General features: G+C 40.5%; 1 protein-coding gene across 21 annotated transcripts in view; it reads left to right on the forward strand.

Moving 5' to 3' along the window:
- Positions 1-19919, forward strand: part of DAB1 (DAB adaptor protein 1) — an 825935-nt gene that overhangs the window by 745761 nt on the left and 60255 nt on the right. For 17 of the 21 annotated variants that reach the window (XM_077333584.1, XM_077333572.1, XM_077333571.1 and 14 more), the window contains 3 exons: positions 15011-15142; positions 16611-16730; positions 18176-18214. In XM_077333584.1, coding sequence (XP_077189699.1) covers positions 15011-15142; positions 16611-16730; positions 18176-18214 — 291 coding nt within the window. The remainder of the gene's footprint in view (positions 1-15010; positions 15143-16610; positions 16731-18175; positions 18215-19919) is intronic. The other 4 variants (XM_077333583.1, XM_077333580.1, XM_077333587.1 and 1 more) reach the window with 1 other exon arrangement.

Genomic DNA, 19919 nt, shown 5'->3' on the forward strand with positions numbered 1-19919 from the left:
ATTATTTTCTTATTTCATTTAATTTAATTCACTTTAGTTAAAATAAGTACTTTAGTAGCAAGCAACCTGTCAGCACCTACTTGGATGAATGTCAGAAAAGGGCAGAACCTCTTCAGAGGAGGATCTTGCAACAATTCCCACCACATTCAAGTACCAAGGGGAGGCCTGATCCAGTGAGCCATTGGGAAAGGGAGCCAAAAGCCCCAGCCATTTCAACTCTAGAACTCCCCATCAGCACAGATCCCCAACAATGAGAAATATAGCACGTCTTAACAGCTCTGCTTCAGATGAAAGAGTGTCTGTCTATCAGGGTATCCCTTCACACAGTATTTAAAAGGAGCTGAGCTCTAAACCTTACCACTCAAATTAACAGGAAGAGTAGGTCAACCAGGAACCATAGGAGATCTCATTTAATGCCTGAATTTTGCTGGCACAGTATTTCCCAGTGATCAGAGCTTGCTGTAATGCTCTGGCTGGATAACACCACTACTAATCTTTTGTGTCACTGCCTTCTAGCTCCCAGATGCCGTGGACAGTTCCTTTAACAATCTGTAATCAGCTGTCAACGTGTAATCTTTTTTCCTTGTTGGAGGATTTAACTCCCCATGTGCAAATGGAAGATAAACAATCTAAAACAAAGGTTCTGTGTCCATGTACATTTATGAAAAGTAGAATCAAGCAAGTGCAACCTAGACTCTTCCTGATCAATACTACATCTACTATAATAATCAGAAGACAGGGAAAATCCTGTAACCTGTTGAGAGGTCAAGAACACAAAGGAAATGGTAGCTGGAGATGGACATGAATCACAACATGATCCTTTAAAATCCATAAAACGGGGAGGTCCATGGTTCGCAAACCTGCATTCGCAAAGCCATGCCATGGTTCGTGAACCTGCATTTGTGAAGCCATGCCACCTACAACCACATGAGCCCATACAGGTCTTTAGACCTTGGCAGTCTCATCAGCAGGGCCTCCGAAGATGACCATAGAGGTTGGGCAGACACATAAGGTAGTAGGAAGTCCTTCAATTATGTTGGTCCTAAATCATATAGGGCTTAGAAGGTCAACATTGGTCTATAAATTATAAGGACCATACTTGAAATTACAACTATCTGTCTCTCTCTGCACAGAGCCTGAGTGTACCAAAGGGAGGACCAATTCACACAATATAAAGCCCATGTTCCCATATAGAATTTTGACGGAGGCATTCTGGAAGTTCACACTACAATTTTAAATTCCAGCCTTGTGGGTTCCATTCAGGTTGAGTTCATGGCATGTGGGGAGAAAGAGTCCCCCCCCCATGCCATTTTCATGAACTAAAGCAGTCTTGAGGAGAAACTGGCATGCACTGATGTTTAGAGGTGAGTTTCCACGGTGGGGCCTTTTCTCCCCACACATTGTGGTGCCAGTGTGAAAAGCAGCCACACACCTGAGAACTGAATTTTCAGTGTGAAATTCCAAGGCCGTGTCTATTCACAGCCTTGGGTCAGCCACTTTCTGCCTTGTGGACTTGATAATGTAGAAATGGGGGGGAGTATATAGTTTAAAGGGTTTCCTTATATGGACTGAACATCATACCGCAGAATTATTATTCTCTAAATTCAGTCGTATGTATTTGTTTCTACACTTGTAATAAAAATCCCTTTATTTGACCATCCTGAGTATCATTTTTTTTTTAAATCTGAAAAGTTAGAACAGGAACTATACATTCTTCAATTTACACCAGCTTGGTGTAGTGGTTAGGAGCGCAGACTTCTAATCTGGTGAGCCAGGTTTAATTCTGCGCTCCCCCACATGCAGCCAGCTGGGTGACCTTGGGCTTGCCACAGCACTGATAAAGCTGTTCTGATTGAGCAGTAACAACAGGGCTCTCTCAGCCTCACTTACCTCACAGGGTGTCTATTGTGGGGAGAGGAAAGAGAAGGCGACTGTAAGCCGCTTTGAGATTCCTTCAGGTAGAGAAAAGCAGCATATAAGAAGCAACTCTTCTTCTTAATGTTAAGTATATTCCTAGATGAGTTCCAGACATATTTGAAAGATTCTATATAATATTTTTCTTTTACTTTTGCTTGACTACGATGATACAGAATCTATTCTCCTTTTTTTATGGTTTTTATGGTATCTAAGCAAGCCATTTAATTTGCAAGTAGTTTTTGCCATTGTCATTTCAAATATGTATTTGTGCTTAGGTGTTTTTTATTGTGGAAGAGTTCACAAATACATTTCCTTGAGTTATTGTCATGAAAGTCAGTCCTTATGGAAGACGTACAGGGATTAAAGATTTATCTTCCATTTTTACTTAAGCCACGTTTAAATGGCCAGTCATCTGAAGAGAAGTTCCAAAGAGAATGTTCCAAAGTTATGATTTCCTTTTCTTCTACACTCACCATCTAGGAGTGAAAAATTTTGATGCCTGCTGTGAGCTGCAGTTCAATGAATGGCTCTGGGTTACATTGGTTCAATTGTGGACCATTCACTTTCAGTCACATAGTGCTTTGCTAATGTTTTGGAGAATAATCAGCCCCTTCCCAGGAAAGAGTTCAATCATGTTCACCCTCAGAAGTCTTGCTTGCTGGCACATTTTGTGTTATGTTCTTCCATCAAACAGCAAATTGGCATCCTGCTTCTTTGTTCACTTTCCCCCCTTCTCTCCATGCTATCACATTCAATTTGTCCTTCTTTATTTGGTCATGAGCCATGTGCTTGTTGTGGTCTCAGCTAGGGCCTGTGCCTAAAATAATAAATTGCTATGTTCATTGGCATGAAAGAAGTTACATTTTTAAACTCTACAGGATTTTTTCTCCCCTGGTGGAAGTATCAAAATAATATCTTAAGAGAAAAATCCGTCCATCAGGATTTCAGCAGATTTCCTCAGTTATCAGCATTATAATTTCATATATTTTAGATAACTATTGGATATTCCATTGCAGTAGCACCTGGCAACTTATATGTGACAATTTAAATAAAGCCATGTTTGCACAGTCATTGGGTGTGGTTGCTTTACTTCTAGCAAAATGCCCAAATCTAAATTATCCAAATTACTAGCAAGAAAGCCCATTGCAACCATGTATGCAATGGGCGCTAGGACCCAGGGGATACGGGCAGGTGCAGCTCTCTCTCTCTCTCTCTCTCTCTCTCACACACACACACACACACACACAACAGGAGCTATAGGAGGTAATCAAGGGTCCTTCTAGCAGGGAAGCAAGGGTCGTTTGCAATTTGGGGCTCGTTTGCAGTTTGTCTCTGTCTTTCTCTCCCTCGCAGCAGAAGCCATAGCAGGTAATCAGAGACAGTTTGCAGTTTGGCAGGGCTCTCTGTGTCTCTGTGTGTCTCTTTCAGGCATCTGAGAGCAAAGTGGCTAGCATCCAGGGAAGGCAGGTGGGAGCTGTAGGGGCAGGGCCAATCAGGGTGCAGCCAGATTTGCTGGTTGCACCAGATTGGCCCTATTCCATCTTGGACAGCCAGGAAACTCTCCACCCCAGGTTTCACAAATATTAAGAGGAACAATGGATAAGGATGCTCCTCCCACTTGGCTAATCTAGTACAAGACAATCTGGAGATAAAAGGGTTGCCCCAAAAAGATCACAAGATTTAGTGGGATAAACATGGAAGAATTTGGGTAGGAAGGAGTCCCGACCAGGTGGGAATGCAGTCAGGGAGAACCAACTGGCAGAAGGACAGACCAGCCAAGGACAGGAGATGACAGAGCTAAAGAATAGGAAGATAAAAAGACATGGGAAGTAAAATTTGGGAAGAGGAGTAGGACTGGGAAAGAAAACAATATTATGGAAAATTTCACAAACTACCTATGATAAAATCGTAATAACATTTCATGGATGTATCTGTAGATAGTACTTGTTTAGAATTCTGTAGAAAAAGACTTTAAAAGATGCTGAGTAATGCACTTTCAACTGACTTTCAGTGCACTTTAGTGATTATTTTGCCAGTGTACACATTAAAATCCAGTTGCAATGTGTATAGAAAGTGGTTGAAAGTGTGTTATTCAGTTTGTTTGAAGTCACCTTGTTTTAGCAGAATTCTGTGGAAAATGGACAAAAGAAACCTAATTTTAAAATGTTCTTACAGTGTGGGATTGTGCTCATTATATTGAAATAGACATTTCTTAATCTTATGGCTTCCTGGTAACTGGATAAAGAGAATCCAAGGTAAGATTGAGGAACTGTAGTTGTTGCTCGACTAGTTTATCCCAATGGCAAACATAAAATGTGTGAGAACTGCTGTGACTTCTTTGCAAGGGTGATTTAACTATCCATTGTTCAGTGAATCCCTTCATTAAGGTTTCTTCTTTTTCCTTCCATTTTTGGTAATACTTGTTATGCCAGCAAAATGTCCTTAAATAGAACAGGTGGTTCTTTCTTTCGGTCAAACAGATGTTGGGGACTTAACTGGTGGATGCAGCATTAGGAAAAGATGGACTAAATATGGCATTTCCTCTGCTTGTAGTTTTTAGTATGTTTTGTATTGTACTATATACACACAGACCCCGAGCATTTTATCTAGTTTAGTAATGAATTAAATAAAATTGTCAACATTTTTCTGTCTTGTTTTCTGGCTATGAAATTCCTTCCCAGCAAAGGCCTCTATGGTCTTGAATCTTTATGCATTATTTTTCTTTTAAATATTTGTAATCTGTTCCACATAATATTTCTGGTAAGGCCTTGGAGGAGTGTGTCTCATGGCTTAAGTGCTACTCAGCAGTTAACACCCACTCAGGGCGGCTGTCCCACCCATGAGTGCCGGCTTCTCCAACCGGCTTGCCTGTGTGTCCAGTGGCCTGCCAATTGCCTTCTGTTCCCCACCCCTGACCACCCCCTCCTCCTTCCACTTCCCTCTGAAGCTTGGAGGCTCCAGATCCCTGCCACATGAGAGCTGCCTTTACAGGTCAGACTTCTGCATGGATCACTGTGGCCAAGTGTTCCGAGGACAGGTAGGACGCACATGGTGAAGATGGAAAAAAGCTGTCTGAGCTACTTTAGTAACCTGAACCTCCATAGAAAGGCTCCCCCAAGTTCCTGGCAACTGGTGCAGGCGTTAGTTGCACACCGTCCAGGCATAGGATACACCCTTCCTGGTCCTGCCCTCTTCTTCCTAGCCACAGGACCTCCGTCTTGAAGGGGTTGAGTTTCAGGTGACTCTGACTGAGCCATCCAGCCACTGCTTCCAAACTTAGGTTCATTCTTCTGTAATATGAAAGGAATAATCTATTTAATATTTGTATATAGATAAATGAAATAATGATTTCAGAGATCTTTGTCCCCAAATCACGCTATGGTGGTGGAAAGTTTCTTCAAGTCACAGCTGACTTATGGCAACTCCATCAGATTTTCAACGCAAGAGACTAACAGAACTGGCTTGCCATTGCCTTACTCTGCAGAGCAACTTTGGACTTCCTTGGTGATCTCCCATCCAAGTAGTGACCAAGGACTACTTGGATTAGGTTCCAATATATGATAAGTCTGGGCAACCTGAGCCATCCAAATGAGGACCAATTAATATCTAAATAGCCTGTGGTGGGATGGAAGCAGAGTGAAGGGAACAAGACCTTGCCTGGCTTCCTACCCCTCAGTAATGAACAGTTTAACTGAAGGGTGAAAAGTCAAGGCAGAGTTTTCACTACCCCATTCATTTGTCAGTTTTTCACTGAGCTGGAGCAAGGGAAAACTGGAAACAGGCGATAGCTTGTTTGAAAGAAACGGGGTGGGGAAGCCTGTTGTCCAGCCACGACTCCTTAGTTAACCTGTTCATGTTAACCAGGCTGCATGACGGAGAAGCAGAAGTGCTACACTTGCCTTCTGTGCCACAGACAGCTCCTCTTTCCTTGGTGAATAGCATTTGTGAAGGGGTTTGGTTACTGAAAACAGGTTATACAGTTGATGGGAGATTTGCGCACTAGGACTTCAGAATGCTCCTTGGCCAAAAAGCTGTTAGTCCTTTCAGAATACTGGAAATGACAGGGATAGTTTTAATTCATAGATCTGAACTGACAATACATGTCTTAAAGCTAAATGGTAAATTAAAACAGAAGCATTCTATACTTGTGGTCTCTGTAGGTTCTTCATTTACACACATAATTGCTGCCTGCATTCCCTTTAGTTTTGGTATAGCAGTTTTAGTCTACCACGAGGATACGTTTGTGTGTTTTAACTGACTTTGTCATGTAATTTTGAGCTAATATTGTGCTCTCTTGTTCAATAAATAAATTCTCCCATTAAGAATATGATATTACGGGGAGCCATAGAAGCTGACCCTGCTACTGGAGGTGATTGTTTACCCTTCTAACTGCTTAATTGATCTACTTGACTGATTTCACCAGAACTGGAGGCCACAGAACAGAGACAAAAAGGGCATAGTGAGGATAAGGGATGAATGACTTTATGACAAACTCCTCGCAGCGAAAAATGAGAAAATTAGGAGAACTCTGAAGTAGCTAAATCTCTTCAGTATTTTCCCCACAATCAGCTGTATGTGAAAACTGAAAGCAAAAGTAATAGCTATTTTTGTATAAGTAAAAGACACAAACTACAGTAAAAGAGCAATGTAGAGAAAATAATTTCAGATTGCATGAGACTGACAGAAGAAAGGTTTATTACTGAATAATAAAATAAAGTATACCTAGATTAAGGTGACCAGATTTTAACGTTGGTAAAGCAGAACACCCAAATACTTTGGCCACCTCATGAGAAGGAAGGACTCCCTGGAGAAGAGCCTAATGCTGGGAGCGATTGAGGGCAAAAGAAGAAGGGGACGACAGAGAATGAGGTGGCTGGATGGAGTAACTGAAGCAGTAGGTGCAAACTTAAATGGACTCCGGGGAATGGTAGAGGACAGGAAGGCCTGGAGGATCATTGTCCATGGGGTCGCGATGGGTCGGACATGACTTCGCACCTAACAACAACAAAAGCGGAACACCATTGACTGGGAGGGGGGGGTTCTTGATTTAAAATTTGGTCTATACGGAGCAACAGAAAGTTGTACATAGAACGCAAAAATAGTATTGTAATATATATATATTAAATTTCCACATAAGTACAATTTGCCAGGTGCCCCCAGATGTCCCTCCAAAAGTGGGACAATCTGGTCACCTTAAACTAGAATAACCAGTTCAATAGCATTTATAGGGAGTACACCAAACAGACCAAAAAAGTTTTCACCAACTGGTAGAAGTCAATGATATAGAGAGATAGATTAATCTTCCTGAAGAGGATGTATTAGATCTTGTTGCAACGGATGGACCAGCATGCAGTAAGGTAGCTTACAGTGCGTGTCAGCCTTCCTTTATTTGTAATTCGTATGATTTTGGTGTAGGACCAGATTAGCTAGTTTGGGATTGGATTCTCAAAAGACAGTCACATTCTTTGCTAGATGTGGCATTTGCTTAATTTCACAAATACATTCTAAGCCCATTCTTTATCCCTTTCAATAGCAGACTTGTTTTCAGCTACCTATTCCCTTCTGTTTTGGGCAAGTGACCCATTACAAACTATATGTAGAAGACACTTGGCTACCACAAGACTTTTGGGTCAGATGTGTGCTTGATGGTCTGTGTTGAGAACTCAAGCAAACAAGGTCCCAACTTGGATCACCAGTTTCATCCGCCTGCCCCCTTCCAACCACTACCGCCCAATGTAGTTTTTCCAAAGCGAAACAGCCCAGGGGTACAACAATAAGATTATTATTGTGAAGAATTAATGGACACCTACAGTTCTGTCTCTTTCAGGATTTGGATTATTTCTGGGACCTCTCAGTTGAGGAATCCATTAGGAAAGTAGACCTGAATGCACATTTGTGCACTTCAGGAAAATCATAAGAAAAGTACACCAAAATCTTCATTAGGGTTCTAATGAAATGTGGTACGATTATGAAATATTATATATTTTAAAATCACATTGCATGGTTCAAACATGATTGTCCAATGTAACCCTTACTGATTAAAAATGTTATTTTCTATGAAAACTCTCTGAAGTAGGGAGGAAGGGGATGCAAATTCGGTTGTACTGCCCATTAGGAATCCCACAGATTTATATTCAGTGATCAGTGCAAACAGAGGTTACTCAGATTCTGTTGAAAATAAACAAATGCTTATTGTTGCTACTTTTCTTGCTTATTTTCTGCCCTGATCTCCTTTTAAAGGATACATATTTACTTTTCAGCACCTTTTTATTATGTTTATATATTTAGAGGGTATTTAGTATGCATGATTGATGATGATCGCTGAATAGGCTGGAATAGACCTAACGATGACCTGAAGATATATAGATTGTAAGGAAATCTGGTTTGCTTTGAATGGAAGTTTCTCCTGCTGAGGAAAAGGGAGTACCTGCTTCATAAGAAAAAATCTGTAGTAAGATAAAATGACAAAAAGGCCACTCAAAAACTATCCAGATAATGGTGCCACGCACTGGGTTAGTGTTTTATTCACATGGTGCCGCCTTTTGGCTAACTTGTTGAAAGTTATCGGGGGGGGGGGGAAACAGAAACAGACGGGCAGATTTACTGCATTAGAATGAATTACAACAATAAGATAATCAGAGTTCCTGGGCCACAGATACAGTGTCTAAAAATGGCTGCTATGTTAATATGCCTTAGTTCTTTTTTATCTGCACCAGAGCTATAGATGATGCTACATCCAGGCAAGAATGGCAGTGTAATCTTGCTGTGTGTCCCATTTGCTTCCTAAATCTTCTTGTACATCCTGTTATTTTTTACCACTGGCATCATGCATTAACTATAAAAAGAATACAGAATTGTTTATAACATAGTTCACAATATGTTGCACTTCTGTGCAGGATATATTTGACATATTGTATATCAGTGTGATACTGTATTAATTAGGTCATTTGTTTATTCAACTGTTTAAAATGTTCTCCCTCTCATATTATCAGATAAATTATTGCAGATACCAAGAGAGAACCTAATCAACCATATATTTGTTATTTTTTTCTTGTGGCACCCAGTGATCCAGGCTGCCTGGGCTCCTTTGGAACAGTTAAACAGTTCATTGTGAATTATTCTGTAAGGCTATCAAGTTGTTTTGAAGTCTTGGAATCAAGTCTTGTGATTCATCATGAGTAATGGGATAATAAATCAATAAAGTCACCGAATTGTAAAGAAACAAAACACCAAATAACAATATAAATGAATTATTAGCATCTGCCTCTGTGCATTTTGCAAAGCAAATGCTTTAAATCACTTTTAGAATATGAAACTTCAAACATAGCAATACATCTTATGCTGGGATTATATTCCAGGAAGTGGAGCGGTATGTGAAGCAGTACTATAGGAGTGACTGAAAACACTGGTTCTAAAGGAAATGTGTTTGTAGCATCTCCATTTATGGGTGCCACATGAGGACTGAGGCAGCAGCCATGAACTGACTTCCTCTGTCAGGCTCTCATGCTGGAATGATCTGGGAAGTATTTCAAAGTTGCTTTCCACACTGAGGCATCCTCCCAGGAGACCTGCTGCAGTTCATACTGAGGCCTCATACCTCACCATGAATATTTTTATGAGCCTCTGGTGGGGGTAGGAGGTGGCCAGGAAATGGCACAGTTCAGGTCAGCCACCTTCGGTCCAAGTCAGAGGTCCATAAAAGACCAGTAGGAGCTCACTAGGAAGAATTAGAGCGACTTTCCCAGGAGGAAGCATTAATGCAACAAGACTTCTCAAGCAATTGTATTACCTTAGCTATGCAGATCTTTTTGAGACCTCTGATGTACATGGGAACTACTCAGCCCCCCACAGTGGTACTATACGACTTCCTGGTCACTTGCCTCCATTGTTCCCACTGGCTGCTGAACCAGGCACCTCATCTGATTGCCTTAATAACTTCTTTGCAATTTCAAAGGAGCAACATTGTAAGTAGTTATGCCAGTGCATAGCAGCATTCAAGAAGCTGCTCCTGATCTATGCTCACCATTTAATGATCTGCTTGAATCATAGAATCATAGAGTTTGAAGACTAGTCATCTAGTCCAACTTCTGCACAATGCAGGAACTCACAACTACTTGCCCACCCCCAGTGACCTCAATTTCATGCCCCAGTGATCCCCCCACCAAAACTCTCCAGAATCCAGCCTGGCCTGGAGGAAGTTCACCTATCATCCCACAGTGGTGATCAGCAATTCCCTGAGTATGCAAGGAAGATGTGTGTTCCAGGCATCTTTCTAGGCAGCTCATACATTGTTTAGAACTAGCTATATTAGTGTGTGTGTGCTGTTCTTACACCTGCATAGTCATTGACATGAATCATGGTGATAACTGTGCAGACTTACTAACAGCCAAAAAAGGAAGAACCAGCACAAGAGCAACTTGTGCAACAATCTTTGCATGCTGTGCTGTAGAAGTCTGTATGAGTTGACCTTCTGGACTATGGCCTAGCTTGTGCTCTTTGGATATGTTTGATACTTGGACTTCTGATTATCTGTGTTTAGACTCTAGCCACTTTTGTGTGTGTGTGGGGGGGGGGGCTGTGCCCATTGCCTCTTACCACCAGCTGCCTACTGGAACAAGAATAGCATTGGAAGTACCTCCAGAAAGGGTTCAAGGGTTGTGAAAAAGTTAGAGGCTGATTTCAAATTGAAGGCATCTTATATTTATTGGCTATGGGATTTGTGTAATAATGTGATGTTTGGGAGTTTTATGATGTGTGTTCCATATGATAATATGGAAGTTTTAATATTGCTTGGATTGTGTGTATGTTAATTTTGTATGGAAATGCATTATCAGAGCTAGAAAAGTATCCTCACATATAAAAAAGAAAGAATGGAACTTAGAAACCTCAGTCTCCCCAGCAGCTGAGATTACATGTACTAGCACAATACCAAAAATCAAATATATGTGTTTTATGTGTCAGTAGTTTAGCTTGAATATGTACACTTAAAAAATTATCCCAACTGGCCACTATTTGACATTTCTCAAACCAACATTCACTTTGTCTACTTCTAGACAGAAATGACTTCAGTCTAATAAAAACATTTGACAACTATCCTTCTAAAGATTCCATTATATTCTATATAGACATGGTTCTGACTGCAGGCATGCTTAGATTAGTAGATTTCTTATAGTTTGCAAGGTGATGCTTGAATATCCAGCCATTAAAAATGTGATAATAAAGGTTCCCAAATAAATTAAAATGTTTCCCTCTGCTGTCTTGGCATTGTAGATTGTACGTTCCCTGGGAAAAATTATCTTTCTTTAATTCTGTGCAACTATCTGATCAGAGTTTAATTTCTTCACAAATATTGCTTAGCAATCAATAAAGTAATGTCAAATAACTTTGATTTAGTAGGAGTCTAAGATAACATTCTTTCTTATATGCTGCTGGAGAAGGTGATGTTTAACTTCATGATTAGAGGGAAAGTATGTGACAAGCATAGCAAAAAATCTAATAAATCAATACAATTATATTATGTAAATGAGATCATATCATTAATATACTAGAGAATGTGTAGTTCTTATGAAAGATAGTTATCCTACACTCCAGAATTAATTTAACTTTAGTTAAATTAACTCTATGGCAATATGACATACTTGGGACTGAAACAATCTTGTTTGCTCTCATGGATGACTTGAACTGGGAGACGGACAAAGGCAGTGCAATACTGTTGATTCTTCCAGACCTCTCAGCAGCTTTCCATACCATCAATCATGGTATTCTAATTCTTATGTAAAAGGTCAGAAAGTCTCCTCCAGCCTTCTTCATGCCTTTGCTGCAAACCAGCCATATTGCAGTGAGTCTTAGCCATACTTGGTGGGCAGAAGGTCTGGCCTAGACTTAAGTCTTCACCCCATCTAATAGAGTTCTGTTGCCCTTGAAGTTCATAGTCATGGGGTGCTCTAGGACCCAGGCTGCAGGCTTAAGGTTCTTGTAATCACCTTCAAAGCCATACGCAGTCTGGTACCTGAATGTTGAAGAAACGACCTCTATACCTATGCCCCCCAAAGAGCACTACGCTCCACCAATACCTGGCCCCAGGGAAGTTTATTTGTCACCAACTAGAGCCAGGGCTTTCTTGCTGATTGTTGAATACTGTCACTGTTAAACTATAAACTGTTCCATACAAGTTCACTGTTAAATATGTTTGTATTTGAGTCAATATGTGTATTGTACTGTATTGCTTTATGAAAGATACAGTGTAAACCACCTTGAGCCAAAAGAGAGGGTGGTATATAAATCAATCAATCAATTAATCAATGAATAAGCAAGCAAACAAGCTTTCCCAGTAAAACAAGATGTGAGATGGGGCAGTTGCTGGCCAGGTTAGGGCACAGCTCAAACACTTGCACGACAATTACCTGTATGCTTAATTGTCAAAGTATGCCTTCCATCAAGAACATTTAGATTACTTGGGTTACCAGATGGCTGCCCAAGGGCTGAAAATGAATCTTGCAAAAGTCCAGAATGTGTTGGGGTGGGCCTGACCACACACCTGCAGGGAACTGCAAGCCTTCCACAGCTTTGCAGATTTTTACAGAAGTTTAATTAAAAACTTTGCCCAAGTAGGCCTTCCTGTCACAGATCTTCTGTAGATGAAAAGGATGGAGAGAGGGTGAAGCTCCCAGGGAGTACACAACAATGGCAAAGTGTGTTCCTAAGAATTTACTGTATTATATGCAACATATACTGAACACTTTGTGATCTCTATGGACTAAAGACCCATTTTGTTTTATTAGTAAGAATATATTTTGTGTATTTTTCATCTATGCTTATAACTTCAACCTTTTAGGTATCCAAATCCACTTTTAGGTTAGGTTTTTCCCCTTCTTTGGTTTTACCTGCCTTTCTACTAATCTAGAGCAGTGGTCCCCAACCCCCGGTTAGCGGCTCGGTGCCGGGCCGCAAGAGCCTCGGCAGCAGGCCGCGGCTCCCTCTCCCAGGCCCCCCGCAGCGAGAAGCTCGCCAGGCTGAGAGCAAATTGGCCGCCAAAGCAGCCGATTAGCTTGCGTCCCGGCAAGCTTCTTGCTGCGGGAGGGGGGGAGAGGAAAGTGCAATCGCCGGCATGCCGCCAGCACAAACGTGCATGCGCGGACCTGCCACACATGTGTGTTTGTGCCCAGCAGGGGCGAAAATGCGTGTGCATGTGCACGCATGTGCCCCACTGGGAGTGCAAGACTGCGCATGCGCACATGCGTGAAACTGCCACACATGCGCATTTGCGCCCCACTGGGTGCAAATGCACATGTGCAGCAGGTCCATGCATGCGCATTTGCATGGGGCTGTTGCCAATGCACGGGCCCCATGTCGCCCTCTCCCCTCACCCCTTGGCAGCGGGCCGCAACGTTAAGAAGGTTGCGGACCGCTGATCTAGAGCACCTATGTCTTGTAAGGATTATGTAAGTTTCAGCTTGCTCAGGCCATGACTGACTTCAAGCTGTAATATTTTTAGAAAAATTGTGGGGTTTGCATTCAAAGTGGTATATAATATCTGCACAAAAAATGTTACGAGGAATTGCCATTTCAAAGTAATTGCCAAAAATTAACTAACTGATATATCTTAAAGAAAAACAACTTTTTCAGTAAGAAAATATACTTTTGCACTGAAGCTCCCACAGTGTATAAATACATTAGCTTCAATAATAATATTGAGAATCTAAATCAGTCCTATGATCTGTTATGCAGCAGGAGAGCATATGATCTCACACTGAATGAACAAATGAATGAACAAACAAACAAATGAATGAATGATTTAAGTACAGGGAAATGATGGTAGCTATCCCCTTTTAGTCTTTATCCAGAGTGCAGGAACTGGAAACAGCCTCTATCCTGGGCAAGATGAAGGTTTCATTAGGTAAGGAATAAGGAAAGATAGGGGGAAAGAAACCCTTAGTGCACAGCAAATAGGCAGGCAAAAAGAATTGTATCTGGAGAAATCTACAAACAGAAACTAAGAGTGATTAGTATAGAATTAGCTTGTTGTTCAGACAAGAACTAAACAATGACCTGGAATCAGTTGGAAGCAGATGAGTAGGTTCCACTAACCAGAGTTTAATTGAAATGATGTCAGGGTAATGTCCTGTGTATGACTGTGACACAGGTTCTGTTTCTGTTTGCGTTGTACAACACAGGGATAATCTTGATAACTAGCAACACTTTTCTGGCCACATTTGATTTGCATGATATCCAGTTGCAGATCTTACTTGGGTAGAAGAACCGCAGTCATGTGAAACTGGGAATCCTATCAAAGGGGGGTGTCTTTTGGCAGATGTTTTTCCTCCTGTTGTCTTAATGGCTGCTAATGTCATTTCCTCATCCATAATTGTTAGGAAAAGGTTTGTTTCAAGTACGGCTGAGGAATCCTCATTCTAGTAGATGCAAAACTCTTTATTCTGTTTCATTTACTTTACTCTGCACTTGTAAATTTTAGCCATGTTTAATAACATTCTACCAATTTTATTTTCATATGGTATCATAGACAAAATAAGATTGTGATCACTTGTTTTTAGTGTGATTCTTAATTTTTATTCATTCATTCAACTGGGAATCCTATCAAGGGGTGATGTCCAGCTCTGAAGAATCTCAAAATGTTGCAGCAGGAATTGTGACATAAGCTATCTCATTCTGACTGTATGTAAAACCAGAGGAGAAAAAGCATGACCTTAATAAAGAGTCTCCAGTATGAAATAATCCAGAAACCTACATCTGACAAAAGGGGCTATGAGTCTCAAAAACTTATATTCTCAAAGCATTGTTGGCCTCTTGCTACTGAACACAAATCAGAAGCCCGATGGAGTGGGTTCATAATGCAGCCATCTGTTTTTGCATCAGTAGCTATGACTGGAATAGTATTGGGTTGCACATTTTCTAACATCAGGTGACACACTTAAAACATGAAAACTGGAATTGCACATATGGTCAAATCAAATTGAATAATCAACCACTAAAAGCATTATTCTTCATTATTTTGCTCCTGAGATTAATACTTTTGGAGATATGTTGTCTATTTCAGTCAAAGTGCTTATTTTTGTTTTGTTTTGTTTATGCACAGTTACTACAGCACCATCATGCAGTTCATGAAATTTCATACATAGCAAAGGATATCACAGACCACCGGGCTTTTGGCTATGTATGTGGAAAGGAAGGGAATCATAGATTTGTGGCAATAAAAACAGCCCAGGCAGTAAGTATCAAGATTATTGTAATTTTGTGTAGTTTAACTCAATTTGATAGCAATGTCTAGAACACTGTGGTTTTGAAAGCGCAGCCTGTAAGTGTTGTTTTTGCAGTATATAATGCTGTCAGGGATGCCCACATAAATGTTCAGAGAAGGCAGTTTAGCAATACCAGTCTTGGAAAGAAATAGAGGCAATTCAACCTTCTCTGTTTTTTCCCCCTTGATGTATTCATTGTAATTAGTAATTATTTTCCTTTCTAATTAAACTGGAAACACTAGCTGAATGCAAATAAGTTTACTCTGGCTCCTAGACTCATTTAGATAGAAAATGATGGGAAACAAATAGCTGTTTTGCATAGCCTACTCTCATTTCATTGTATTAGAAATTACTAATAAATATAAGCAATGCTTTTTATGCTCATAATTATAATTACCATTAATCTGCAAATATAATTAGCTTTTATAGAAATGAACCTTTGCCAAGTTAAAATTTGAAGCTAGCCCAATATAAACAAGGTATAAATTAATTCAATATGCAAGGAATTTTATGTTTTGTTTTAGATTCCTTTTCTTGACTAGGGTGGCAGTCCTAAAAACAGTTTACAAACCCGGCCAAATTGTAGTATTTGTATTCATGATGATGCAGCAGCATAGATTTAATACACAAATTATTCATTGCCATTATAAGTAGGAATGAACATGAACCAGAAAGTTATGGTTTGGTTCAGGGTTTGGAGAAGGGGGGTGATTGCCCAGGAATGAGTCAATGGCTAGCAGCTGTTTAACCCATCTATTTGGCCAAACCCCTGAACAAAACCAAAAGCTCCAAAATGAACCAGCTAGTTTGGACTCAGTTTGGAAAAAAGGGGGATTGCACAGGAGATGGCTGCTATTTAACTCACCCATTTCATTTCTCCCCACTTTGAAATGGGGAGAAACAAAATGGTCCTCTGAAATAGCCTCCAGCCATTTAAACTAAACCGCTTGGCAGCTCTACCTGTCAACTTTAAACCTAACACCTGAGGAATGGACCACCCTGCCCAGCTGTTAGGTTTAAATTATCCAAACCCCTGAACTGAACCAGACAAAAGTTTGGGAAATGTGGGGGGAAGGTGCCACGAACCAGGCCAAATTCATGATGAGTTTTGGCTTGTCAGTTAATTCGTGCCCAACTCTAATTATAGATTTGTCTTTAGTGACCCATCCCAGCAATCTCTGCCTTAAAAATGTAACTTGGGTTTCATGGGCATTCTGCAAGTTGCCAAATGAGACTTCCCTAATGCAGATATAATTTTACTCTCGGAAATGATCGCAAGATTAAATGGTGCTTGCTAAACAACTCATCTGACTCTGATACAAATAAGAAGACTGTACCTTAATTGTCATCCTGATCACCTGTTTCACCTGGAAGAAGATATTTCTGTTAACTTGGTCTACCTTTTCATGTTATTAAAATTACTTTTTTTTCATGTAGGCAGAACCTGTAATTTTGGATTTGCGAGATCTCTTTCAACTCATTTATGAATTGAAACAAAGGGAAGAGATGGAGAAAAAGGCACAGAAAGATAAACAGTGTGAACAAGCAGTATATCAGGTATTCGATAGACCATTCTTAGAAGTGTACATTAGTATAGTTGCAACACAATGTTATTGTGTTAGGAACAATATATAATGACTAGTACTTGCTTCAACCAGGAGAAAAAAGAGTATGAACTGACTCTCCTGGACCATTGCTGTCTACCAAAAGACTCCGTGATGTAATGGTGACAGGGCTTTCAATGAGATGCAGAGGCTCTGGATTTGATACTCAGTTTTGTCTGATTCCCCTTTCCCATTCAGGACTCCCACAACATACCCAGTACTGTTCCTGGGGGTCCCCTGATTACTGGGGCAGCATTTCACAGCATTCAGTAGGCTGCAGCAGGAGGGAGAGGTAGGAAAGTTCCACTCACAGTACTTTGGATGCAATCCAGTCAGTTTACAATATGTGTGTGTATATGAGATTACCAGCTTCTCTATGCTGGGATTGGGCAGCAATTAAAACAACACTCCCTAAAACAAGAGCATTAGCCATTTCACAAGCTTCATTTCCTTTAAAAAAATTAGATTTTAAATTTACATTATCTGAACATGGTTGATTTACAGAGCAGATGCATATTGCTTCTGAATTGTGGGCTACAAGCAGAAGACAACAAGGACTTGCCAGGACATCTCATTTACTTCTGTAGCTATTCCTCCTCTGTCTCCTCTTTGCATCCTCTTGGCAGCTTCCATATCCTCTCCCCTCTTTCTCTCTTTCCCACAAACCAATAAATCTACCTTTCATCTGCTTCCATCTTCAGCTATATTTACTATTCATTTACTTCATTTGAACCCCACCTTTCTCCTCAATTGGAACTCCAAGCAGCTTACATCATTCTTTGTCTTCCATTTCATCCATACAACAATCCTGAGAAGTTTAGGCTTTGACTGGCCCAACATCACCCAAGTTCCACAGTGAATTGGAAGATTGAATCTGGGTCTCACAGATCCCTGTCTGAAATTCTAACCAATGTGTTGCTGCTGGAAAATAGTAACAAACAGATGGGCCTGCCAGTGCTTGGCAGAAGACCTGGCCCTGGTGAGCTTTCAGAAGCCAGAACAGAAATCAAGGCTTGAAGTCTGGCAATACTGCTGTGACTACCTAGCAACAACCACAGAGAGAGCTATTGTTGCTGCATTTTTGGGGGGGGGGAGGTTAAATTCCTCAATTTTTTGTTTTGTTTGTTTGTTTCAAAATTTTCTGCTAACCTGGGGATTTTATCAAATTTGTAGAAATATCTGTCTTGTCTCTTCCTGGTTTCAGACTTCGGTATCCACATATGGGCCATATTGAGAATTAGGTTTATGGATGATGGTGAAGGTCTGAGCTAATGCAATAATCCCAGTATCCAGAATACATGATTTACCATTTAATGTGTACTTCTTCACTATCGCTTAATGCAAACTTCTGCTGTTCTTTCCCTTTTGTCTCCTATCCTTTGCTTTTTGTTGCAATAGACAATTTTGGAAGAAGATGTAGAAGATCCTGTTTACCAGGTAATTTCTGAAACAACAGGGTTCCAAAACATTTGGGAAGAATGCTTTTCAGTAAAACAGCTGTGCTGAAACAAAGTCATTTAAGTTTCCAGTCAATGAATTCTGAAAACCATAAAATATGTGCAAAACATTGATTTCTGAGTAATATTTCTATATTAGGAGACTAAAAGCAGCCATTAAAAATCAGTGGAAAGTTAGGTTTTAAGTACTGAAACAAGATTTTCTACAAGATTATTTATATTTTTTTAGATTGACAACCTATCTCCATTTAGAGAGCTGACTACTATAACCAGCTTCTTTATTGCAGGTTAGCACCTTCTTTAAGAAGTTTTAACACTTACTCAGAATTAATCACATTGACTTTGAAGTCAGTTTGTGAATTAAATCTTAAAAGTCACACAAGAATCAAGGAGAAATGGAGAAATGTTTTGCTAATTTATGTCCAGGAATTATGATTGAAAGGCAGGAGCTAGTAGACTTATTCTTTGAAGAGCTATATTTCATTAAAGTCATGAGCCTCAGATATATGCTTTTGTTTTATTTACTACTTTTATACCATAGTTTTCCTCTCTGTGGGAGCAAAAGTAGTTTACAACATTCTCCCATCGCCATTTTACCTTCAATTTAGCTTGAAAGTGTCTAATTGGCCAAAGGTCACACTGCATACTTCGATAGCAAAGTGGGGATTCAAATCTGGGTTTCCTCAATTCTAGTCTGACACTGTAACACTACCCATGCTGACTTTTTAATGGTATTTCATTTAAGAAATACACTGTGATGGATTATGTATGGCAGCAGCCACACCAGGCTGCCACTGATTCCTAGCAGCTATGCAGCATGCACCACCACATCCCATGTACGCATGGGGAAAGAAATCCCTGGTGCACACACAAAACTCCGGGGCAGGGATGTTTCACTGCAACTCACAGTGGCAGCAGGGGGGCGGGGGCGCACAGGAATCCTACTGCCAGGATGGTGGAATAGCAGCATGCCTCTATCCCACCATTGTGGGGTTGTAGAAATGCCTCGTTCAGCTCAGCAGCACTGCAAAGCTGAAACAAGGTGTTTTGTGTCCCTGCAGGGGACTGGCCTGGCTCAAAGGCCTGGCTCTTCCCTTATGCACAGGCTTGCCCCAGCTGGGTCTCTGTTGGCTGCTGCGGCAAAACAGGGAATGCGGAAGAATCCAAGGCCCTGATTTGGGCCAGGGCTGGGAGGGCCACCAGCCCGGTATTCCTGCCCCGTGCATAATTGGTCTATGGGAACAACATGTCCCATTTTATTAGATGCATTTTCTCCCAGGATAAATTACAGCTTCTGGTGTTGGAAAACCTAGAAATGTGAAGTAGTTCAACAGAGTTTTCAAAGTTATTTAATTTCTGACAGCCAAGGCTGAGACAAAAACAGCTGGAGTTTAACATTAATTGTCTCTTAATCAATGTGATCAGTTCAGAATTTCTTATATTTAATAAGAACTAGTTGAAAATGCCTGTTGTTTTTATTTGGAGTATGAAGACAACATCGCCATATTTCCTGGTGGAATTAACATGAGATTACAGAAAAGAAAAAAGGAAGGGTAGGAGATCATGACAATCTATGGCCTTCTCCCAGGCTTTTAGCCAAAGATAAGGAACATTCCATCTGTGCCAGTCCTAAATAAAGCTTCAATCCTTGTTTGTAAAACAGATATCAAACCCTTCAACATTAT

Source organism: Paroedura picta, chromosome 4 (assembly GCF_049243985.1).
Source record: "Paroedura picta isolate Pp20150507F chromosome 4, Ppicta_v3.0, whole genome shotgun sequence".
Classification (NCBI taxonomy): domain Eukaryota; kingdom Metazoa; phylum Chordata; class Lepidosauria; order Squamata; family Gekkonidae; genus Paroedura; species Paroedura picta.